Raw genomic sequence first — 26201 nt, forward strand, 5'->3', positions numbered from 1 at the left:
TTCTACTTGAATTTCCCACTTTCGTTGTCTGTTCTTTTCCTCAGTAATTTAGTGCCATTACAAACGAGCCACGCATGTGGATTTCTGGCTGAAGTTAGAGAAACGAGGCTCTCACTTTAGGTCTGATGAAGGTTTGACGAGGTCTGGGGTCAGACAGCTGGTGATGTGCTGTGTTTGTCTGTTCTGTCTCATCAGCGTGGGAGAGCTGAATGGTGGGGGGTGGACAGATGATTGACTGTAAGCAGAGCAAGCGATGAACTGCTCATTCATCTCACCTGACCACCCACCGACTCTCCGCTTCCATAGGGGCTTGGTCATTTGTGTGGCATGTGAGCTCAGACTCTATACAAGATTTACTCAAATAAATAGCTCGCTCAGCCACCTCCTCTGTGCCACTTAATCCAGCATACTCCAGACAAGTCTAAGAAACCACTCTACTTGTTGACCCCCTCTTTGTTGATGGCTTTTCCTTTCACTGCTGATCATGTGCTTCGAGTTTGCCTGTCAAAGAGAACAGGCACAGCTTCCTATCAAGCCAACAGTTTTCATTAAGACCTCATCCTTTTCTAACAGATCCCTCTCAACTCAGCCAAATGAACACAGGTAGACCATTCCCCAGATCTGTTAGCATTTATCAGCAATGAAGCCAAAATCAATATATAAATACTCACTTCCTGCAGCTCAGGCTTCATGCTGGGTTTTTTATTGCAGTGTCTGTTGGTGGTGAATCGGAGACATAAGGTTTTCTGAATCACTGCCAGTTTATGTTGTGACAGGGCAATATCTGGAGAAAAGGCAAAAATGGTGTAGCACCACCTTAATGATTTTATTATTTTCATTTATTTAATTGACTTCATTCAATGTTAGTACTGTAGCACTGTAGCAACTTGCTAATAGAGAAATTATATGTGCTTATAATGAGGACTTTATATACTGGATCGAGAGAGAGAGAGAGAGAGAGAGAGAGAGAGAGAGAGAGAGAGAGAGAGAGAGAGAGAGAGAGCACTAGAAATATTATTTAACCTACAGTATCGTAATGTGTACATCTGGGTGTGTTAAACAATATTTAACTTAACTTGCTATCAGAAGGTCAGATTTGAATTCACAAAGAAATTCAGAATTGAGCATGCAGTGATGATAGACCAAGGTGGAGAAACATAGCTCAGCATTTCATTTCCCGAAGAGGGGACTGACAGAAGAAAACCCCATAACAAACAACAACTAAAAGAAGCTGAATTCTACATGACTGAAAACCAACATCTGACCTCAAATGTGTTCAGTGTTTAGCAAAAACGAAAGAGTTGGCAATGATCGTCCTAGATTAGGGTTGTCCAATCTTATCTGCCGAGGGTCGGAGTGGGTGCAGGTTTTTATACCAATCAACAGAAGCCAAACCTGATTCTACCTGTTTAATCAATTGATCTTGGCTTTCAGTAGACTCTGGTGTGGCTAATGCTTGGTTGGAATGAAAACCTGCACCCACACTGGGCGTTTCCACATAAGATTGGACACTTCTGGCCTAGATGGTGATTGACATGTGCTGGCTTGTTTATACATGCCACTGGCCACAGATTCTGGCCTGGTGCTGTAGATACTTCCTGCTGACATTTCTTTGTTCCTTTTCAGTGTGTGATACTCTTGGACTTTACCCACTGCACTCCCACAAATATTTGTTTTCCCTGAACCCCTAGTGGTACTTCTTTATGTTGCTATACTGTATATATTTTCCATTTCCATTTATTTATGTTCAAGATTTACAATATTTTCAGTGCAGTGATTACAATACCTACAATTAAAAGCCACATAATCTAAGATCTGAACTTTATTAGTCTATTGTTAAGAGTAATCAAAAAAATCCTTCTTTCAAAGATGATGGGTTTCCAGTTAAGTCTCGTCCCTCTCACAGTCTGTATAATAAAATTCTATCTTAAAGAGTTTTATCTAGACCCAGGGTTTTGTATGGCTGCTTTTTGGCAGTGGTAATTATTGTACAGTGCTCTACAAATAAAATCGAATTGAATTTAATTGGATTTGGAACATTTCTCACATGGGAGTAGTAATGAGCATTGCCCTTCAAGGATTGGAATGTGAAACTCACTGATTATTTTTGCCTGTGTAGTAGATTATTTGTTTCACTGCGCATTTAATAACTTTATGCTTCTTGCCTAAATTATTACAGTAAAACAGAATGAAAACTTGTGTATATAGGCTCCCGGTTGTTTCTAATAGACCCATAAAATTCACTGTCTCTTATGTTAATCTGTGTTAGTGTTTGTGTCCTCTGTGTATGTTTTTTTGCCCCAGGCTGTGAGAGTGGCTACTGGGGACCTCATTGCAGTAATCGCTGCCAGTGTCAGAACGGAGCCCTGTGTAACCCCATCACTGGGGCCTGTGTCTGCACCGATGGCTACCAGGGCTGGAGATGTGAGGACCCCTGTGAGCCTGGCTACTATGGCAAGGGTTGCCAGCTGCAGTGCCAATGTCTTAACGGTGCCACCTGTCACCATGAGACAGGCGAGTGCATCTGTGCCCCTGGATATATGGGTGCTGTGTAAGTAGCTTATCACACATACAATACCAAATGCATAAATATGGTCTCCAGTAGTGTTGCATATCACCATTGCCAGTGCTAACACTTTCTGATGCATTGTGTAAGTTTAGATTCTTTTTAATTACTTTACATTTTTTTCCCAAATTGGCTCTTGGATTTTTATATTTTGGTGCAACCCAATGTGATGGCAGTGAGGAAGTCTGAGTGTGCTTCTGTTTTTATATTATGGCAGATGTGGTGTGCGCTGTCCCTCCGGCAGTCACGGGACCCAGTGTGAGCAACGCTGCCCCTGCCAGAATGGTGGAACCTGCCACCACATCACTGGAGAGTGCTCGTGTCCAGCTGGCTGGACTGTAAGGCGCACTGCATACAGCCGGTGAAAGACTAGAAATAGGATAGTGACAAGGGAGATGAATGAAAGAATGACAGAGAAAGGAGAGGGAACGGGGATCAGGGGACAAATGATGAGGGGAAAGGTTGAGAGAGAATGAAGGAGAGGGGAACGAAGGATGACTGATGGAGGAATGGATGACATGAGATGGAATGAAACTGAAAGAGTCATGGAGAAAGGGTAATTGGGGGCTAAACTAGGGGTTAAATGAATATAGAGTTTTTCAGACAGGGGAGTAGTGGGGTAGAGACTGAGTGGCAGGGATCCTGCATACAAGTATGCAGAAATTTAAGAGTAAAATAAATGCAAAGAGCCTTTGAACAATGATGCGTGTTATTATTATAAAAAATAAAATGTAAGAAAGACATTAATACACATTATGTGTAATGTTTCTGTTATATTTCTGAGGCTTTTAGTGATTGATTAGTGTAAATTGGTCTCTTTATTCTCCAATACTCACAGGCTTCTGTTTTTTTTACACCACAGGGGTCTGTGTGTGCCCAGCCCTGCCACTTAGGCAAATATGGAATCAACTGCAGCAAGGACTGCTCCTGCCGTAATGGGGGACTGTGTGACCACATCACTGGACAGTGCCAATGTATGGCAGGTTACACTGGCCGCAGGTACACCAGATGATTTAAAACATGAAATAACCACTCCATCAATAAATAAATCTCATGACCACCTTATTTTTTTCTATTTATCGTGTTATTGAGTGTGCAAATGTTCACTTTAACTAAATTCCTTTATTCTCTCACTGACAACTCAACATGACTCTTTTATTGTGGCCACGTTGTAAGTTCCATTATGTTGCTTTTCACATAAAGGCTAAGGTTTATTTATTGCCTTGTCTTCTTGCTTTTGAAAACAAATTAAAAAAATGGTACATGTTTGTGACTTATTATATGTTTATCTGCTCTACCATTGTGTTCATCTTAATCTGATCCTCCTGCGTTCATCAACCAGACTCTTGGCTCTGCTCTGGTTGTTTCTAGCCATTAATTACTGGCAATGGAGTTGTATTAGGAGTCAATTGAAATGGCTGTGTCTCTTTATTACCCTGAGTTGTCCTGAGGGTTTATTAGCTTGCTAAGGTGATTGTCTGTAGGATAAAATGCTTCTAGGACAAGTCCTTCTTTTTCTCTAATATTTTGCAAAATTGCTCTCATTCATTTGCTTTGTGACAGGTGAATTAACCCAGCAGGAATGAACTGAGATTGTGTTAGGACACCCCCTCCCCTCTTACACCCCTCTGCAATAACACCCATCTCTCCCAGTTCAACTGCTGCTGCTGTAATTTAAATGCGAAACATAACTAGTCCATTTTATAATTTAATTGAGCTATTTATCTGTCTCCTAATGGCTTCATTGGACACTTGAGATTGATGCTCTGCCAAGATTGTATATTTAACTTCTTGAAAAAGTCCTCTCTCCTTAAGTCACTTTGCTATTCCACACAGAGAACAGCCATGGTTTTAATTATATTCACTGTAGATAATGACACTGTCCTCACCTTGCTCTGCTCCATAGAAGATGAACAAAAGTAGTGCCAAAACAGTGCAGAACTCTGACTTATCACCTCTAGATTTGACTGACCATAAATGTGTTCCTAAAAAAAGACTGGCAGGACACTAAAAATTAAGAGCATGTTGAGCTCTTCCACTCTCAGTAAAGTATGTCTAATGTGTCAGGTGCCAGGAGGAGTGTCCTGTCGGGACATACGGCCAGCAGTGTGCCCTCCATTGCGACTGTCAGAATGGGGCTAAGTGTAACCACATCAACGGTGCCTGTCTGTGTGACACAGGCTTTAAAGGACCTCACTGCCAAGAGAGATTCTGCCCCCCACAGTTCTACGGGCTTATATGTGACAAATACTGCCCTTGCAATTCTACAAATACTTTGAGGTAAGCACCATACTGATCATAGTCACTCTAAAGATTACAGACAGCACTTAGACTTGACATCATATACCTCCTAATCTTTTGCTGTATATGAATGTATTTGTACAGCAACTGATTCCACAAATTTAATATGCAGACATCAGAGTTGCATACAGAACTACGCAGCTGCTTACATTGATTTTAATCAGTTTATCAAAATTATGCTTTGAGTAGTTGGCAGTTTTACAATGCAGTGAAGCATAAAGGCAAGATCTGTGAACAGTCTAAATAAAGGGTTACCCAAGTTTACACTAGTAGAATAATATACAATTTAAATAAAGAGAAATATTACTCTCTTTATTAATCTATTAGTAGCCTAATATATTGACAATATATTGAAGCCGATACTCATTAATAGTCCTAGACGTAATAATAGTGCTAATCTGCCAAGCTTTTTATTTGTTTTCAATTACGTTTGGAATCCACTCATTGTATTTGACTGCCAAATCATAAAAACAGCATTTTGGTACCACATGAGTACTATAATGATGGAATCCAAATGGGGAAAAATGATACAAATATTCACAGTTTTTGTTACTCAATTAGCAACTGCACACACTCGCTATTAAAGACATTTAAATACCATATAGAAAGTTTGATTCTTGGTGAGAAGGGAAAAGTATTGCAAAAGAACAATGGGAACATTCAATTAACCTTCAATAATCACTTTATTCTGGTTAAGGTTGCTGTGAATTCTGAGCCTATACTGGAAACAAAGCTGGAATACACCCTGCATGGTCTCCTTCGAAGAAGAGCATGCACATTAATATTCATTCACATAGTGGTGGTTTTGTATAGCACAACAGTACAATAAGCTACTATGGAACTCCTTCTGAGCAATCACAGCAGTCATATTCACACTCTTCACATTACAGCATGACCTGAGTGTTTAGTGTCTGGATCCATTTACTTCATTCAGCTTTCAAGAATACAAAACACCTTTCAGTGATAGTGTGCCACTCACACTTTATAACACCCCATGCATCCTTTATTAGTTTTAATTTCCTGCCTGTCTTTTATTCTTACTCTGTTGTTATTGGAAGCAGGGATTGTTGCTTTTCTGTGCACCTATTCAAATACTTCTTCTCCCCTTCGCTTTCTCTCTCTGTACCCACACCCACCCCCACCCACCCCTTTCTCTTTAAGCTGTCATCCTCTGACAGGGGAATGCTCCTGTACATCAGGGTGGACTGGTCTATATTGCAATGAGATGTGTCCTCTGGGTTACTACGGTGAGGGCTGCAGCCTGAAGTGCCAATGTGCTAATGGAGCAGACTGTCATGGGGTCACTGGGGCCTGCATCTGTGCACCTGGCTTCACCGTGAGTCCACCATCCATCGCTAACCTATTGATACTGAAGAATCCTACGATGTAATACAAATGGAGCTGTGACCAGAAATCAGCTATTACAGGAGTCTACAAGTGACATTTTTTTCTTTGTCTTGTGACTGACCGTAAGAGGGTTGAGGAGGGGTTATCGCATTCAGAGCAATGAGATTTGTCCCCTGGGCTACTAAGCAACAGCACAGAGAAAAGAGCTGTATTGTTATGGAGATCTGGCACTTGACACACATGCCATCTTACCAAATGTGTTGTTCAAAGTTATTTTCTTGTCATCTCATTTGAGGTAATAGTGAAGCTCAGCAGTGGAGTTTAGCTCTTAAAAAGCTTTTTACAGAGTTGTACATGCACATGCACACTAACACACCTGCAGTTTCTTGCAGCCTTTAAGCTCAGCAGGTACTGAAAGCTTAATACTGCCTTATAATAGACGTGCCCTGTAACACAGCAGGCCTGGATTTAATATAAAGACCCTTGCCAAATGGAAGAAAAAGAAGAGTCAAAGATTCCCTCTGACATTAATAAAAAGTGTCTGGCATATGGAGCATGTTATACAAATCAGAATAATGGATCACACCGGTTCAGGATTAGCCTTCCTCGCTGTAACTGCTAAGCAATGAGGGAAAACAGATGAAGATAGAAAGATGAAAAATGAGTGGTCAGATGTGATTAAGAATCATATTAATAAAATCCTGCCCTCTGGTTTTATTGTTATATATAAGTATGTTATTGCCAAGCCTGTTAAGGAATAAATGCTTTCTCTTGTGATTTAATAGTACAAGAAGAAGAAAGGAAGATAATAACACAAATAATGACTTGGTGAACTGCTTCCACTGGAGGTACTTTCAGTTACAAAGAGTGTAAGTCTCACAATATAGATGACAAGCTACATTCTGTGCTGGAGATAAAGAAAGAAGCACTGGCCTGATTAAGACAAACACAGAGCGAGTTGCTCCTGCCAACTCTTACCTTGGCTAGAGCTGTTGGGCTGTCTGGTAGCAGAGCTGCTGTGTCGGATTGCACCAAATAGAGAAGACATTTCCTGTATCTTCATTTTCTTCACCTGCTTCAAGTTCTGATTTTGAGAGGCCTGTTTTATTAAACACAGCTAGAGGAGCTTTTCCCAGGAAACTGAGTTAAGTACATTGCAGTGGAACAGGGATACTGTGCTCCGTTTCACAGTTAAATCTTCCATTCAGGCTTATGGGATGTCTGTCAAAAAAAAACGCACCTACTGTATAATGCCCCTAGAGCTGTTATGTCACAACATAGGAGAGAAGCTGTTTTCTGCTGTACAACTGGTATACGTGTATGGATGCATAGAATTTAAGGTGATGGTAACACTTCAAATAAGTATAATATATGGAAATGTATTCTCCCTCACATCTCCCTAAAATACCAGCAGTGTCAAAGTCTCTCTGTCCTTTGATTCGGGTTTCGTCTTGAAAGGAGCACATCTTCATATTCAGGTTCTTTTTTCTGGCTCTAAGCCCCTTTTTTTCTCTTCACAACTACAGATTCATGTTACTGCCACTAAACCTTTGTCCATACTTTACACAAGTTGTTCTTGGTGTGATAACAGCTTGAATTCTCACTTTCACACCATTCAAATACTTTTCAAGCCAATTCCGTCTTTCACACAATTTCAGCATACTGTTTAAGGGCCAATAAACAAATTTAGATTCACTGTTTAAAGGATGTTCATTTGTTTCTTTCTCATCTCTTTTACAACAGATAAGGCCAGTATTTAAACCATTGGGAATGTATTGGATATACATTTTAAATGTCTCCACCAAGTTCATCTGCATGTACTGTATTCCCTGTAGGATGACACACTATAATTATTTTTTGTTGTATACAAATTATTAAATCTACGAATTGTGCAGAAAAACAGCTTCTGGAGACTCCAAGCGAAAAAAGCTCTTCATTGGGTACTTTAAACCTAGTGCATTCATATTCCTGTGTCTCATTAGTGGCTGAAATGATTTTACCACTAGATCACTCACCAGCAAATTACTGGAAGTCAGGCCAACAAACTTTACAGCTGCATGCGCTGCTACACTCACAAACTACTTTCACATCTTCACAATTCCTTCAAGAGAACTGCCAACGTTTGCAGTCTGGAAGTTGTCACTTTTGAGCGGAACAAAGATAACAGCACGTAGATTGATAAAAAATTAATTCGCAGATGTAAGCTTTTCATGTGGGCATGTGGAGAGAGAATGGGTGCAGATGGAGTGGGAGCGTGCGTGAGACGATGAGCACGATGAGCAGGGAGAAAAGCATAGCAATGAGAAATGAGTGCACAAGAGAGATAGTAGTGAAATAGAGACAGAATGTTGGCGAGCAATAAAGTCAAACAGAGTGAGAGAGAGAGGGAGACTGCTACTCTCACAGCTCAGTGAAATATTTCATTCAGGCTTCCCTCTCAAACATAGTTCCAGATGCTAATGAGCTCTGTCCCATTGCTTGCACGAGGGAGTCAGGAGCCACCCTGCACTCTGCTGCTGCACCGCTAATTGGAAGGCTAAATCAACATGTCAGCTGTCAATCAGAACTAGGGATGACATAGCCAGGTACTTAAGATAGCCAGCTAAGGGAGATAGGATCCTGCTAAAGCACAAAGATTGCGCAGGGTCCGGCTCAGATAGAGCCAGGGCTTTGAGAGCTCAGTCACCAGTCACTGGATGGTAATGGATAGATGAGGGGCTGAGAGGCTGGGCAGTCTCACATGGTCTGCTCATTAAATCTGGGTTCCATCATAGGCACTGAAGCTTCCTCTATGCCCATATGCTGTAGATCCATGATTTTCCATTCTGCCTCATTTGTACATGTGATTCAACTCATTAGTTAACTCATTAATTACCAGGGCCTTCATGAGTTGAATCTGACATACAGGAGTAAATGAGAGAAAACCCTACTGATTCTGAAACATGATGACCAGTCTTATCTTACTCAGTCTTTTACATAGAGTTTTCATTCAGACATTTTGTTGATTTGCACATTTATTACTATGATGTGGAGGTTCACTGAAAGACTGATGCTGCCAAAATAAAATTCATGCCTCTAATTAGGAAGGTTGTCAAATTAAAACTGTTATTGCTGTCCCTAGCAACTATCGAAAGGATTACTTATAGGAATTTGATGACCTGATGATATTTCTTTAATCCTACTTAATCCTAAAAGTGTGTCTGTGTGTGTGTCTCTCTCTCTCTCTCTCTCTCTCTCTCTCTGTGTGTGTGTGTGTGTGTGTGTGTGTGTGTGTGTGTGTGTGTGTGTGTGTGTGTGTGTGTGTGTGTGTGTGTGTTTTCTCAGGGAGATGACTGCTCCCAGACATGTCCTTCTGGATTTTATGGAACTAACTGCTCATCTGCCTGTCACTGCCATAATCAAGCCTCCTGTTCTCCCATTGATGGCTCCTGCATATGCAAAGAGGGTACAATCTCTCTCACACTCTCTCTTTATAACTCACCTTCTCAGTTTTAGTCTCTCTGATATTCAGATAAATTATGGATATTTACATAAGCCCAAACAACACTGCAGCATGAACAGCACACAACAAATCAATGTGTTGTTTAATCAGAATCATTAAAATGGATTTACCATTGCTCACTTAATCAGTTCTTGCATCACTTTAAGACAGTCATTGATGAATTCTTATTCTAGATTTGTAAATACTCTTTTATTGACGCACTCATTGTAATCTGTTTACCAGTAGATCATGCAGCATTTAGAATGCATGAGGACAGAACTCAAAACACATGGACTTTTTTTCCCTTTAAACTTCAGCGCATACTATTACAAAAGAATGCTTTCTTCACTCAAAAGATCCACAAAGCCTTGAGGAAGTTTTATAAAGTGAACTGAATTAATTACAGAAGTCTGTTTAGACTGTTATACCACACCAGCATGGCCTAAACTGAACCCAAAGAGCAGCAATAGAGCGCGCAAGTTTATACACTCATGACTGAATGAAAAAGGATATTATTCTCTATAGCAACAAATCTACATTACATTTCCGACCTTTATCCTTTAAGTATCATAATGAGCCAATATTAAACGTTAAGCTATAAATAAAGCACAAATTACACAGGTGGAATTTTAAGTGGAATACATACAGTCTATTTGAGTCTAGCCTCTATCCTTTGTGCACATTCTCCATGTGATTTGGGGATTTCCTTCAAGTACTCCTTCCTAGAATTTTAAATTTGTTGTAATGTGTGTGTGTGTGTGTGTGTGTGTGTGTGTGTGTGTGTGTGTGTGTGTGTGTGTGTGTGTGTGTGTGTGTGTGTGTGTGAGTGGGTGAACAGATTTTAGATCCTCTCTGTTGTAATATTTGTAACATTTCAACATCTTATACAATTTTACAATTTTGTAGATATCTATATTAACTCTGCTATATTGCTTGGCAATACCTTTGCTTTATACATCTCATAACGCTGTCTTCTTTAATTCAGTTTTGGAGATTGATAGAGGAAAAACATTTTGTTTTGGATTGTTGTCTTGTTCCAAGCCATGTCCACATTTAGTTTTTTACCACTGTTGTATTTTGTACACCATAAAATTGTTCTGTTTAAAATACTTATATTTTCCCTTCTTCCATTAAAAAACAATAGGCAATGTCTTAGCTGTGTGTGGCATCTGGCTGACTGTGCATGAAGAAGCCATTGTTGTTGCACAAACAGGGTTTGTTAGGACATACAGCACAAACAGGGTTTGTTAGGACATACAGCACAAACAGGGTTTGTTAGAAAATACAGCAGCAGTAGCTCCAGAGTTACAGATCTAGTCCCATCAGGCTGGAAGCAAACTCATTACAATCACCACCTTAATCTACATCGCATTCATAATTCACCAGTCTGCTAAGAGCTAGTGTTCTCTGTGGCCTTACTTCTCTCTTTTTCTCTCACTAACTCTTTCTCTCACTGCCTAATGTGTAGCCTGAAGCCATGCAAGTATTCTGTTCATTGACCTCAGTGCAGTGCAGGCATCAAGAGGCTTAGGTCTTCCAACTCCTCAATCTGATTTGACCTTACTTCCCTTTTCTACCTCCCTGAGCACCACCTATTGATTGCATTTTAATTATAGACTTTAGAGGGCTCATTTGAGTAAAGTTAGAGTCATTATAGTGCAGTCTGTAGTGAGTCTTGTGGATTACCAGCATTCTAAACTTACCATCACTGGTTAGATACATTAAAGTTGATAATAAGTGTTTAAATTAGTAAATCAATTAATGGGCTTCCTGGTATGCCTTTCCTCTCTCTCTATCCCTCTCTCTCCTTCTCTCTCTCTCTCTCTCTCTCTCTCTCTCTCTCTCTCTCTCTCTCTCTCTCTCTCACTCCTTCTCTCTCTCTCTCTCTCTCTCTCTCTCTCTCCTCCCCCCCCCCCCTCTCTCTCTCTCTCGGTCTCTGTCTCTCTGTCTGTTTGTCAGGCTGGCAGGGTGTGGATTGTTCCATCTTGTGCTCCAGTGGAACATGGGGTCTCGGCTGTAACCAGACCTGTATGTGCTTAAACAGGGCCGCCTGTGACCCCATCGATGGCTCTTGCTCCTGCGCATCAGGCTGGGTGGGCAAGTACTGCCAGCTCCCTTGTGCTGTGAGTAACCAGAATTTTCAAGTATGCTATTTTCACTTTCCTCTAGCTACATATTTGTTCTTACAGTGTGTGTGTGTGTGTGTGTGTGTGTGTGTGTGTGTGTGTGTGTGTGTGTGTGTGTGTGTGTGTGTGTGTGTGTGTGTGTGTGTGTGTGTGTGTGTCTGTGTGTGTGTGTGTCTGTGTGTGTCTGTGTGTGTCTGTGTGTGTGTCTGTGTGTGTCTGTGTGTGTCTGTGTGTGTCTGTGTGTGTGCGTCTGTATGCATGCGTGTCAGGATGGCTTCTATGGGCTGGAGTGTCGGGAGAGCTGTGACTGTAATCATGCCAACAGATGTGATCCCATCAGTGGCTACTGCCTCTGTTTGGCAGGTTGGACTGGTGAGTAACAGTGTGCAACAGTGACACTAACATTACACCAGCAGACATCATGATCGACTGTTACATGACTCCTAAGCTCCCAAGCTTGGCATTGGAGACAAGCTACACCATAAGTAATGACACAGAAAACATTGCCAGAATCAAACGTGCCTGTGATTAGCAATAAATGAGAGACTATCATTTTCATTCTTCTTTTTTGTATCCATGAGATCTGTGAAACCCTTTGAGAAATTATGGAAAATTAAGCAAATTACTGTGCTCACGATTATGTGAATTTGAATTGGGCTTCAGCTGAACATTACTATAATAGCCTGTTCTGCTGGTAAAGTGCAGAAATCAGTGTTCATTTTCATTTACTTCAAAGTCTCAAATCTGCCTCCAGCCAAATGTCCTGATCATTTTGTGATTTTTAAGCACTAAACAAGGTGAATTAAAATGAATTTGATATTCTGCAATAGCGTTGTATCAGCACATAATTCTGCTTCATAATTCATTTAAATATTTCATTCAGATATATTTTTTGCTATAAAGCCATCATGTCTACAAAGGATTCCATTACCAGATCTTTCACTGTTTCCTATATCAAAGCCACCCAGATAGCAAAGGCTGCTGGCCTAGTGTCAGGTCATGCTTACTTTCATCTGACCCACATGCCACCATAAAATGATGGTAATGAACTCCTCTGAGTCTCTCCCCCAGAATACAGCCACAACCCCTCTTTTCTAAGCTCAGATCTGAGACAAGATATGAACCTGAATTTACATTGGGTAACGTTCATCCCAAATCTGGGGGAAAAACACTTATATGGTTGGTTGCATTTTGTCCGTTTTAGGACACATTTCCACTTCTTTGCTATACGATATTTAGTTAATGTCTCCATCTATAAAGCAGATTCTTGGGATAGCCCAATTTAGCCATTTTTGAACAATAAAGCATTTATTGTAAGAGTTTAAAACATGCGATCTAATTACCCGGTACTCTCTCTGGAGAGTTTTAAAGCCATATGGTCATATGAACCAGCTATAAAACTAGGGCTGTGTGTCCATTTTAGCTGAGTTAGAGAGTGGAACAGGATCAGCCATTGTGTTCAGCAGGAGAGAGAAGGGTTGGGCAGGAGAGAGTATGTAGGGTCTCTATATCTCGCATCACCCAGGCACCTATTCTGGGAAAGGATTCAGCTCTCATTACAAGCAAGAAGGAGCCGGTCGCGCAAAGATCTCACGCTCTGAATCCTGCCCTGGTCTCGGCCATCTGCCCTGCCTAATGGAGTCACCGGGGTGCAAATGGGCCTGTGAGACACATTGAACATCTGAAGAGACATGCACTGCATGACAGTGATTTATGAAAATACAGGGACACAAAGATCTACAAGAGCATACAGCATGCGAGACAAGAGAATGAAGGCTCAATTTGGTCTTTGCACAAATGGTGACAGAAGAGGATGTGGCAAGAAATTGGGAATTGCAGTGTATGAATGTATTTACGATATAAAAGGTAATAAATGCATTGTAGGCACTGGTGTGAGAGCAGCATGAAAAAAAAGATGGAGAAGGGAAATGAGATGGATGTGATTTTCTTAGCAGAGGTGTAAACGCAAGTGTAGAATTGGAAGGATAGAAGGAGCAATGGAGTAATGATCAAAAGTGGAGACATACCTTAGAGAATATGCTTATCAAAGGAGAGAACTTGGAAGAAAGAGATTAAATGCTTACTCCAAAAGTAACTGTGTGCACATGTAATATTGAGTAAGACAGAGCAAAAGAAGGTAGTCGGCAAGCAAGAGAGAGCGATGTGTGGAGAGCTCCAGAAAAAGAAGAATAACTGTAACACAGCAAGCTCTGAAAAGCTCCCTGTTGAATAGTTCAGTATGTACAGTACAGTATTACACTGTGTACATATATCTTTTATATCACAGCAGCTGAAATGTCTTTCTTGGGCTACTGAAAGCATTTTTACCCTAACACACTGGCTGTCCTACTGTAAAATATCCCTTTTGACTTTTTGAGTTAGAGAGATTAATGTTTTTTATACTAAGTCTATTAGGGAATCACTGCAATGGCAACAGAAACGTGTGCTGAGTGTGTTAAACAGAAGCAAGACTCTCTCTCTCTCTTTCTCTCTCTCTCTCACACACACACACACACACACACACACACACACACACACACACACACACACACACACACACACACACACACACACACACACTGTCTCTCTCTCTCTCTGTCTGTCTCTCTCTTTCTTACACACACACACACACACACTCTCTCTCTCTCTCTCTCTCTCTGTCTCTCTCTCTCTCCATCTCTCTCTCCATTTATTCTGCACATAGTCGCAAAATGTGTTTTTTGCTTTTTGTTTGAGAGATGAGCTTGGCAACTGCACAACAATTTCTATAGCAAGGCAAATAATATTTTGCTGAGTTACTAAAAGTGTGAATATCTCTCTATAACTCCACATGCAATGCTAATATAGCTGTAAGATACATAAATGGGCAAAAAAATACAGTATATGATAAAGTTTATGGAAAAGGACAATATAAGCAAATAGAGTTTTTGTTTTCTGTTTCAGTACATATTAACATAAAGCATAGTTATATTACAAACTATATTACAGTTATATCACAAAATATATTTCAGAAATACACAAAAAATAACCTGTTAGCTTGGGAGATGCTGCATTCATTCTATAGCATGAAGGAAAAAAAGGAAGGATATTGAAGGATTACCAGACATTATTTTTTGCCTAGGGATCATGAAATTGGTCCTTATACCAATAGATGTACCTCACATAGTGGGAAATAGAACAATAAATGCATCTGAAGTATAGAATATTATACAGTAAAATATCAGTAAAGTTTCTATTGTTCTGAATGGATTACATATTTCAGCTTAGGCATGTGTATTTACCCCAATTCATTGGACAAACACGTCTACATGTGACTACCTCCAGCAAGGAAGATGAGAAGGAAAGTGTCTTAAAGCAGACTGATGTAGTCATATATTAGATTAATTTTTCAGAGCAAATAATGTAACTAGCAAGCACCACTTTGTCAACATGAACCATTTCTTTTTATCATCAAATTACTGTGTTAAGATTTTTTGAAGGAACAAACATAGCCAGTCTCTACAGTCTTTTATTTCTAGATTAAATTACAGCCAATCAAGTGTGTCTTGTTCCAAAGTTGGAAAAACACAGGTATTTTATTGTCTCTGGTAGGGTCTTTACAGTGAAGACTGACAACAATAATATAGTCTTTCTGTGGTTTTCATCGGTTTTAATATCGGTCTGAAAGGAATTTCACCTTATAAATCCCTACCATTTATATATTTACCCATTTTTTTTCTCCAATTACTTCTTATTCATTCAGTCCTGCTGGCCTGCTGGATGTTCTTACATAACATGTAGAATACAAGAATAACAATCGAATGCTTTATGTATTTCACATGCATGTTAATTGTATGTGAATTGAAAACTTGAATTGAATTATTGTCATTTTCTCATTTTCATCCATGTCATATCAGTTTATACTCCTTTTTTTCCCTTTATTTCTTGCTTTTCATTCTTTACTGGTCTCTGCATGCCTTTTGTTTGTCACCATTAGCGCTTTTGTGCACTTTTCTATTCTTACCCATTGCTGACTGTAAAGTGCTGTGTTTCTGCCCTTGCACACTGGAGCACAATTGGGCTTGCCCCCTCTTTGAAGTTTCTAGGCTGGGTTTGTCATAATCGCTTGCCCCTGTGGGTTCCAAGTTATCATTATCCAACATCACCATCATCTTTCTGAACCCCCCCACACACCCCCATACCCACACCCATGGAATCTGTACAGGTATGGAGGCTGGGCTTGAACACAAAGCTAATTCAAAGCTGATTCACTAATGCTGCTTTAATGGCGATGTCATTCACACAGAGAAGACTCTGTCAAAGGAAATTTCAAATGAGGGCTCATGAGGAAAAGCAGCTGCATGAAAGTGTGCTTGAAATGTGTATGTGTGTCTTCGCTGAACTCTACCACCTCAATCTTTGTGTATGATGCAATTAATCGTCACTATATATAGTCATAGTGCTTTTTTCTTGCCTCTTCTTCATATTTAAGATTAGCTGATTTCTAATTGGTTATTATTCTTGATGTCTGGTGTTTATTGCTGATTATTGGTGTTTATTGTATGCATATGTGGTTATTATTGTATGCATGGTTTTATACTGTAACTATGTATATATTTCAAAGTGCAAAGAGTACACATTATCCTCTCTGTTTGTTTGAGTTAAAGTGCTAGTATTGCACATAACATTTCAACACTTCCATTTTGACAGGCAGGCAATCTTGTGTGTGTGTGTGTGTGTGTGTGTGTGTGTGTGTGTGTGTGTGTGTGTGTGTGTGTGTGTGTGTGTGTGTGTGTGTGTGTGTGTGTGTGTGTATGCATGCGTGTTTTATTAGTGGACATCTTCCCTACTGCTTTTCACACAAACCCTAGCACAGCTAAAAGAGAATAGGAGAGGAGGCCAGGCCGCTCGGGGGACTCGGCCCTGTTAATGAACATGCTGCACTGGCAAGAAGGCCTGGTCTGATCAAAAATACATATGGAGTAGAGCACAGTGCCATGGCCAAGAAACGCCTGAACCCGCACACCCAGTGCTTTCAAAACTGGGACTTGATGTCTTCAGAGTGTGCTACCACTCTGCTCAGCGCAATACACATGGCCTCCTGGGTGTCAGCTTAGCCTCACTCTCAGACTTGCATACAGAAGCACACTTATGTGGAGTGCTCACACGGTGCTGTACACTGTTTGTGTCACGTGTTACTTATTTTGGAAAATCTTTTATTTAGCATTGCCTGCCACAGCACTGCTCTTTCACTGCTTCCCAAAAATGCTGCTTAAGTTTCCTCTACTCCAAACTCCTCTTGTCTTATATTTGATTTGGCTTTTGTTATCATTTCCTGTCACTATCCTGTTACTTTGCTAATTTTGACATAACATTTTTTGTAATAATCTGTATTTATGTATGTGTTTCTTTTTAAAACAGGTATCCACTGTGACAATGTCTGCCCTCAGGGCTTCTGGGGGTCAAACTGCTCCATGACCTGCTCGTGTCAGAATGGAGGCTCATGCTCCCCTGAGGATGGAACCTGTGTGTGCGCTCCAGGCTACCGCGGCACATCCTGCAAAAGATGTAAGCATTCCCTTTAATATCTCTCTCCCTCAATTGCTCAAATAACAGTGGGTCATGTTAATAAATGTGGATTCTGTCCCATGTGGAGTTAAGTGGGTGTCCCAGTGAGAGTCTGAGAAGAGCAGCACTTAACCCTGAGTTAAAAGTGCAGGCCAGCCAGCACTTCATCATGGGCCAGCTCATAATCACTGCATTCACACTCCAGGCCCTGCTTCCTGGGGCAATGGATGGCCTTCATCAAAGTAACCTCTCACACATCCTCTTCTTCCCTCCCCTCCAGTGTGCTCAAATGATAAGGCTGCTGATTGCTGATCATGTTCCAGTGAACAAAATGTATTTCTGTGCTTGGGCACAGAAGAGGAAGTTTGTTTGTGTGTATAGTATAGGCATTAGAGAATTGAGGAAAAGGGATGTGATAAATCTTCTCCACTGTATTGACTTTTCTACAGTATCTTAATTACAAGGGGTCCGCCACACATAGAAGGTGAGGTCACCAAGCCTATGCTGCTTTCTCTCTCTGCTTAGCACTACAGAAATTAAAGAAACTCACAATTAAAGACATTTTGTAATGAAGAAAAATGCACAAGGAGTACCACTTTGGGGAAAACTTGATTAATATGCAGGAGCTGGAGACTGGAGAAAGAACAACAAAGTCACACCAACCTCTTCAGTCTGTTTCTATCTATTGTAGAGTTGTCTTCATATAAAAATACTGCATATTTAGCATTCTTAAACTTAGTTTATTGGAACTATTTTATGTGCTTTGACAAGCTCCTGTATGGCTCAAAAGTGTTCTCAATGCTATGTCTCTTAATGTAATAAATATTTCTATGAGCTTTAATCTACTTCTCTTTTATTTTTTTTTTCTCTTCTTCTACCTGATCTTCTCTCTTTCATTTCCATGACAGTCTGTTCTCCTGGGTTCTATGGGCATCGCTGCAGTCAGACATGCCCGCAGTGTGTGCACAGCACCGGCCCATGCCATCATGTTACAGGCCAGTGTGAATGCCTCTCTGGATTTTTTGGCCCACTGTGCAATGAAGGCAAGTAACTCTTCTTCCCTTCGTCTCATTTTACCACTTCCTCACTCCCTATCTGTCTCTAGAGTAATGTATCTTGCATGTATCTTGTGTTTAATCTGCCTCTGATCTAGCTGATGCAATGACTGTTCATACACATCCAGTTTACTACAAAGGATGATGACAGCTTTTGATACATAACTTTAATGAAGCGACATTGTGTTAAAGCTCATATCAGCTGCAGTGGGGCAGATTATGTAAAAAATTATAACAACATTAAGGTGATAAAATTAATGATCATATTGCACTATGTGATCCCCAGACTGGTACACTATGGCACTCAGTGGGGAGCGGAGTACGGTACTCATTTATGGCACAGCGACAGTCAACTCCGCTTATCCATCGCACTGCATATAATTGGCATTATCACTGACACTGACAAATAACCTTCAGAGGAAATCTGAATATTGCTGAGGCCATTCTTTCTGACTGAGACAAACAGTGAAGCATCAGATCAATGCCGTGGTTATTCTGTTCAATGCTCTTGAACAAGGGACAGAAAAGAAGACAATAAAGAGCCAAGCATTCAGTAGCTTCTTTTTGCTGTGTTTGAGGACACATAATTGAACACTTGGGTATGACAATTAGATGAGTATCACAACTGAAACTATCTCTGTTAGAGCACTAATACATTTTGTTAATTTCTTTTGGTCTGTAGTTTTTACTTGGTAGCTTGGGTTCCTATTTTAAGCTCTCTTGGTCTCTGCCGCTGAGACTGTCTGTGCATTTAAGCCTTGCTAATACATGGTGACAAAAATGTATTTCCAAATGATTAGTCAGCCAGTGTTGTCAAGTTATTAAGTAGGGCCACTTTTCAATCTTGTTATCAGCTGAGGCACCAGTTCATCAAATGGTGTGATACCAGGTCTGAAATAAGGTTGTCTGGCCAAACATCGGACCTAAGAAATTACCTGACTGCCAGAATAAAACTGAAACATGTAATAATCAGAATTCTAACCTAGAGCTTATACTAAATATATTCATAGCCACACATAGTTCGTTTGGCATGGCTGTGCTTTCCATACATACAACACTGAAATCTAGGGCGATTTTTCACCATGAAAGCTCTGTCAATTATTCTGCATCACACACTTAGGGAATATAAATCAAATGAAATGACACCACTTATGCATTGTGTGCCATTATTAAGACATTATGTGCCATGTGTTAAGAGGGAGGGGAAATAAAATCTTTAGCTTTTATTTTTATGTCAGCTACCTGGGAATGAAAAAAAATTCTGATTAATAAATCATTCCCCTTTTAACATTCGAAGTTCATGTTTTACAGTGTGTAAGGAAAGTCTTTGTAAATTATATTTCATTAAACTATCATGGATTTTTTTAGTCGATTGGACCACTGGTGAGCCAAACTATATAATCACCTTAGAGCTTACTTTTGGTTTGTATTTTTCAACCTGTTTTGTCAAAGAGTCAGCGACGTGACAAATTTCATAGAGATTATAGGTTTCAGGCTAATGATTGGGATTTTTCTTTTTTTTTATTCAGCTTTGAAAACCATGTTCAAGGACAGAAAAGTAGAGCTCATTAATACTGTGCTACAGGTTGTAGAGAGCTGGTCCTGTATAAAGTGTGGATTTATTACATGGTCTCCTTTCAATCCAAATGTATTAATTAATCATGTCTATCAAATGTCAATCTGATGATGCTTTTACATTACCATCAATGACATTTGCGAGCTGTTAACCTCTAGATTTCACAGTAAATCACAATAGTGCAAGTTGCAACATAAAGTAATGTTTTTTTATAAATCCACAAAATACATTATTGTTTCTATCATAATATAAACAGGTAATTTTAGGGCAAATGCATCAAATAAACAGATTTGAAGTGCAGTTCTCTGCCATGAGTTCATTTATTTAAGATGGGATAACCTTCAGTACAAGAAGAGTTTGTGCTTTACAGTTTCTATGTAACATGGGGTGCTGTGTTTTTTATTTACCCACAGAGAGTGAAAGAGAGAACTCTCTTTTTCACTCTCTTGGAGTAAATAATATTTCAGTATGCCGTGGGTAAGGTGAGTGACTATTTATAACTCTTATAATGTACTATAAGTGAAACCGAAGCTTGTTTCATAGGCATTACACAACATTAACTGTAAACTGACAAAAATGCATCATTCTTTAATGAATAAAAAGTTATTATTATAAAGTGCTTTTATTTAAAAATAAATTTTGTCTTCTTCACATCACGTTCATTTATTTTTCATTCATAATGTAACCATTTATGAACCAACATGGAGGATTGTGTGTGTGTGTGTGTGTGTGTGTGTGTGTGTGTGTGTGTGTGTGTGTGTGTGTGTGTGTGTGATGCCAGTGTTGCTTTGATTGTTAAAAAAAACACATAAGATTTGCATATTTCTAATGACGGCAAACATCCAAGTCAGGAGTCAAGAAGCTTTTAATGTCATTTCAACCATATATACTGTAGCTGTTACAGTACACAGTGAAATGAGACAACATTTCTCCAGAACCATGGTGCTACATAAAACAAAGACAGAGCTAATGACTTAGTAAGTAAGTCTTAGTCACATGAAGTGCATCTGTGCAACCTGGTGCAAACAGTGCAGGACAAAAGACACAAAAGACAATACACAAAAAACAATAAACAGAAACAGCACCGACCGGTGTAAATACTGTATGTTCAAACAATATTGGGTGTGCAGATATACTGAAATGAACACATTAGTATTAAAGCAGCAGTTACATAAGGCAGTGTATTGTATTGCGCAAAACAGCAATCGACATTTCGTATCGAATCCGGAGTGGTCGCTGTGTGCTACTGCCACGCCGCCATCTTGGAAAAGGAACCTTGGTCTCATGTGCAAACTTTTAGAGTTGACAGGTATGCAATAGTAAAGAATTATATGATAGGATATATGAACTTTTGTATTCATATTTTAGAAACAGAGATAAACCGGTGCTCTGCCCCACACTGTGGCTTCTATTCTTTGGCAGTCATCTGAATGAAGGATGCCACAGCTCTCTTTCACTATTTAAAGAGAGTAAATACTGAGTGTGTGGTATGACTACTATAGAAATACATATTGGACCTAAGTTGTATTTCAGGTCAGTAAAGCATATTTCCAACTCAAACTAACAAACCTTAATATCCGCTTCCCCTTCCATAGCATCCACCAGAGGCTTTTAAATGAAATATACAACTCCACATAATAATTAACCAGTCTTTTCATGAATAAAGGAAAAGCAATGAGCATATATAGAATTCACTTTCATGGCTTGCAGAGCTGTCTCATGAATAAATGTTTAATATGTTAAAGCAGAAAAAGGATAGACTCTGGGAAAGAAGCCTAGAAAAAAACTGGGTTAATTTGTCTAGATCATAATTACCAGAAGAGGAGTAGGGCACAGGAGAACTGTATTTCAGTCAGTTTTGGTGTCCTCAGCTATCCAGCGCTACAGTAATATGTCCATGAGAGCTCTAATAAAGCTCTGACAGGCAGGAGGATGATGCTGAAAAGAAGAGACTATACCCCTGAAACAAGGAGGAGTGAATCCCTCTAGCTAATAAGAGTCTGCTTTGAGGGAGTTGAAAGAGGCTTTTTCTTAAGGAAGGAGGTCCGTAGAGATATGATTATTAAAATAAGCCACTGTCACAAAGATTTAATTTTAACTTTTCTTTAAAGGAGACACCTTATCTGATTCCTCGGTGCCATCCCATATTTCCTACACAGCACAGACGCCTGTTTACCAGCTACTGCTTCCTCTCCTTGTCTTTAGTAAAGGGGCAAAGATTGTGCTGTATGTACCTGATTAAACTCCCCTGTCCTTCTCCCTCAAAAGAATCGAGTGAGGGGCAGTAAAGACCCGATGGAACTTTAATCTGAAATGAAATCTCTAAATGAGTCGAATGTCAGAAGGAAGCTGAAATATTCCTTTTATTAAAAATGTACATAAGCTCTAATTTTAATTCCACGGCACATCAGTCGTCTTTGTTCTTGTGCATGGTGAATAGGCACAGATGGATAAATGGGGAGCCTGATAGATGTGCCTGGTCTGCTCAAGCAGATTGTGAATCCATATCACTCATTCCTTCATTCTCTAACATCTAATGTCCTGGCTCTCTCAAAAAGAAAAGAAATCTCACCTGAATTGGTGTAGCACATGAAGAGTTAAGTGTAGTTGTGCTGATAATTTAAGGCTCTGCCACTCCACCCTGTGAGGTTTACTTACAAATATTGCTTCATAGTTCACAAAGTGTCTTTTGTCTTTTGGTAGCCTGCCAAGTACTGGGTTGTACACTTTGGATCTATGTAGACTACATTTATGCAGGAAAAGTAAACTGTAATAGGCATATAATGCAGTATATGTTTATATGTGTAAGAAATATGTAACATAAATATGTTCTGACTTTACATATATGATCTTCGATGGCCACCTCTATAATTATCGGGATGTTTAAAATGTTAATATGTAAAATATGTACAATAATATTCATAATAATAATATGTGTATAGTAATGCGTGTATTATAATAATAATAATAATAATATGTAAAATAATCCATATGAATAAATATTAATAAGTATTTTGATCTTAAAAATACATCTTTAATTTAATACCATTTTTCAAAACCTCTCTTATGTTAAATACACTTTGTTTTTCCCTGTTAAGATAGTCAGCAAAGGGGCTTTATATATTCACTGCTTTATGGATTTTCTATGTTAAGACACCTTCAGAGCAGTTCCGTGTGCTGAGTGAGTTGTGTCTTTGGCAGTGTGTCCCAGTGGCAGGTATGGGAAAGCTTGTGCTGAAGTGTGTCTCTGCTTGAACAACGGCACGTGCAACCCTATTGACGGCTCCTGCCAGTGCCTCCCCGGCTGGATTGGAGACGACTGCTCACAGGGTATGAATCAATTAACCCCTCCGAATTTCCTCTCTGTCATTCTGTCAGCTCTCTGCCCCCCCCCCTTCTTCCACCTCTGTCTGTCTAACTTCCTTTCTTCTTCATTCTCATGTGATTATAGTTAAACAAACTTTTATGCACCTGCCCCACACTTTGTACATGTTTATTTACTATGTGTGGCATACTGTATGTTGACATTTTATGAGAATGAGAATTGTGCAAATGGGAATTTGTGTGTTTAAGTAACCTACATGTTATGCTATCTGAATGAAGGATGCCACAGCTCTCTTTCACTATTTAAAGAGAGTAAATATGTTTTATAAACTCTATGTTTGGTATCTGCAGCATGTCCTATAGGGCAGTGGGGTCCTGACTGCCTCAACTCATGCAACTGTCACAACGGAGCCCAGTGTAGTGCCTATGATGGAGAGTGCAGGTGCAGCCCTGGCTGGACGGGCCTTTACTGCACACAGCGTGAGCCTTCTCTCTCTCTCTCTCTCTCTCTCTCTCTCTCTCTCTCTCACACACACACACACTCACACACACACACACACACTCACACACACACACACACACACACACACACACACACACACACACACACACACACACACACACACACACACACACACACACACACACACACACATAGTCAAACAGTGGCACCTGCTGGCTTTGCAGTAAAAGCACAGAAGTTATTAAAAAGACAAAAGAAACCAATGTATATTGTCTTGCAAATATCCAATAATGACAAAACTAATCTTGAGATATAAATGGATATTTCATATGAACACAGATCTTATTAAGGATCTTACCTTTCTCATGTCACAATAGATGGTGTTATACAGATATCCACATGATGCAAACAAATTTCCTAACCACAGCATTGTCTGTCACTTTGTGCACTCAATTAATCACTGATATACTATTGAGTAATTTTTGTTTGTTCCCAGTTGGTCCTCATTCATTTTTCATATGAGCAGTGGTGTGTTCTTGATTCTACTTCATTTTACTAGGATGATGAAATCTGTTTGTCTTTTGCTGCAATGTTTTTCTCCAATGGGCTCATTACCTTAGTGTCCTTGCTGTGTGGACTTTGTGTGTACAGACAAGTGCCAAATTTAAAGAAAAACTGGTGGATCTGTTGTTCTTTGGGAAACATTTTTGCTGACATGGTTTCAGTCTTCTCGTCTCCTTAGAGAAAAGGGTCACTAACTGAGTGCTCACCTTTATCATTTGCTGAAGCTTCTCTATCCTGTTCTGGGGGTTCACACTGACCACTTAAAATATTTGCTCTTTTACTATTTCAGGCTGCCCATCAGGTTTCTACGGGCGTGACTGTGTTGAGGTGTGTCGCTGTCAGAATGGTGCAGATTGTGAGCACATCACAGGCCAGTGTACCTGTCGCACAGGCTTCATTGGTAGCAGCTGCGAGCAAAGTGAGTGCTATTCTGTATTTGTCAGTCTGTTTGTTAGGAAAGTAACAGGGTTGCATAATTCAGCTGTGGTGCTGAGTGAGAATAGGTGAGTGGTAGGTGAGAATAACTGTAGTGTTCAAACAGCGCATATTAGCTCTATGTGTTACTCTGTCTGCAGAATGCCCTCCTGGGACTTTTGGCTACGGCTGTCAGCAGCTGTGTGAGTGCATGAACAATGCCACCTGTGACTATGTGACTGGAACCTGTTATTGCAGTCCTGGATACAAGGGAATTCGCTGTGATCAGGGTAATAACACTGTTTCCTCATACATACACACATGTGGTGCCTTTGGGTTATTATTCATGCTTTATGTCTCATGTACACACATAATTTTGCCACATTCATTAGTTTTGGATAATAGTCTAAATGGTTTTAAATATTTGGACTGAGCAATTCAACAGTATGAAATAAATCTATCAATAAATGTGGTCACAGTTATCGTCAACGAATCTACTGTATAACCCTGACGAAACCCTCTGTTATTCACAGTATCAAGCAGTGGATTTGACTTTAATACTTATTTAAACCAATTGGCAAATTTTTGTCCCACTCATGTTCAAGTACATGTATTTTGATATCTTGTGTAAATTTGTAAAAATAAATAAATAAATGTTTTTCAGAATCTTCTCACCCTCTGTTTCTCTCATTGTTGTTTTTTTCTGTTTTGAATACAGTGATCTATTAAAAGGTTGTGTTTGTGTGTGTTAGTGGCCCTGATGATGGAGGAGCTAAACCCCTACACTAAGATCAGTCCAGCCCTGAGCTCTGAGCGCCAGTCAGCTGGTGCCGTCATGGGCATCATCTTCCTACTCCTCATCATCATGGCCATGCTTAGCCTGTTTGTGTGGTACAGACAGAGGCAGAGGGAGAAGGGTCAGGACATGCCGAGTGTGTCCTACACACCAGCCCTGCACATCACCAACACTGACTACTCACTCTCTGGTGAGGAAGTTGTGTCAATAAAGCATTAAAATCGTCAAGACATTTACTTTGTCCCCAATGCTGAGGTTATAGCAAGATCTTTCTCTGTCAGTGTGCTGGGTCTCTTGTATTGTGCAGCACATCTAATGCTCTGTGTTTGGTGTGAGATTGGATTTTGTATTTTGCAAGAGTTGCATTTTCAAAGTAAAATAATAAGCAGTTACTGTGCGGACTAAAGATGGCCGGGCATTTGGGGTTGTAGTGTGAGTATATGTGTATAGTAGTAACACCTGTGTATTGCTAATTTGGGTGGATTTAAGCCAATTCATTCATCACTTCATCCAGTTGCTATTTTCTTGGTTAGAAATAAATGTATCTCGGCACATCTGAGCGAGCACATCAGAGTAGCATAACAGAAGGTGTTGTATAAAATTGGCAGCAGTATATTTTTAATTCATTGGTCTAACATCTG

General features: G+C 39.8%; 1 protein-coding gene across 4 annotated transcripts in view; it reads left to right on the forward strand.

Annotated features, from left to right (window-relative positions):
• The window catches only part of megf11 (multiple EGF-like-domains 11), a 98911-nt gene that overhangs the window by 61421 nt on the left and 11289 nt on the right, over positions 1-26201 (forward strand). For 3 of the 4 annotated variants that reach the window (XM_047822283.1, XM_027161553.2, XM_047822282.1), the window contains exons 7-21: positions 2305-2551; positions 2784-2904; positions 3429-3565; positions 4634-4846; positions 6029-6203; positions 9539-9659; positions 11655-11818; positions 12091-12193; positions 17222-17368; positions 18277-18411; positions 23201-23329; positions 23675-23803; positions 24640-24768; positions 24926-25054; positions 25517-25750. In XM_047822283.1, the coding sequence (XP_047678239.1) occupies positions 2305-2551; positions 2784-2904; positions 3429-3565; positions 4634-4846; positions 6029-6203; positions 9539-9659; positions 11655-11818; positions 12091-12193; positions 17222-17368; positions 18277-18411; positions 23201-23329; positions 23675-23803; positions 24640-24768; positions 24926-25054; positions 25517-25750 (2313 nt within the window). Of the gene's footprint in view, positions 1-2304; positions 2552-2783; positions 2905-3428; positions 3566-4633; positions 4847-6028; positions 6204-9538; positions 9660-11654; positions 11819-12090; positions 12194-17221; positions 17369-18276; positions 18412-18709; positions 20572-23200; positions 23330-23674; positions 23804-24639; positions 24769-24925; positions 25055-25516; positions 25751-26201 lie in introns of those variants that run through there. The other variant, XM_027161552.2, reaches the window with a different exon arrangement.

Source organism: Tachysurus fulvidraco, chromosome 13 (genome assembly GCF_022655615.1).
Source record: "Tachysurus fulvidraco isolate hzauxx_2018 chromosome 13, HZAU_PFXX_2.0, whole genome shotgun sequence".
Lineage (NCBI taxonomy): Eukaryota > Metazoa > Chordata > Actinopteri > Siluriformes > Bagridae > Tachysurus > Tachysurus fulvidraco.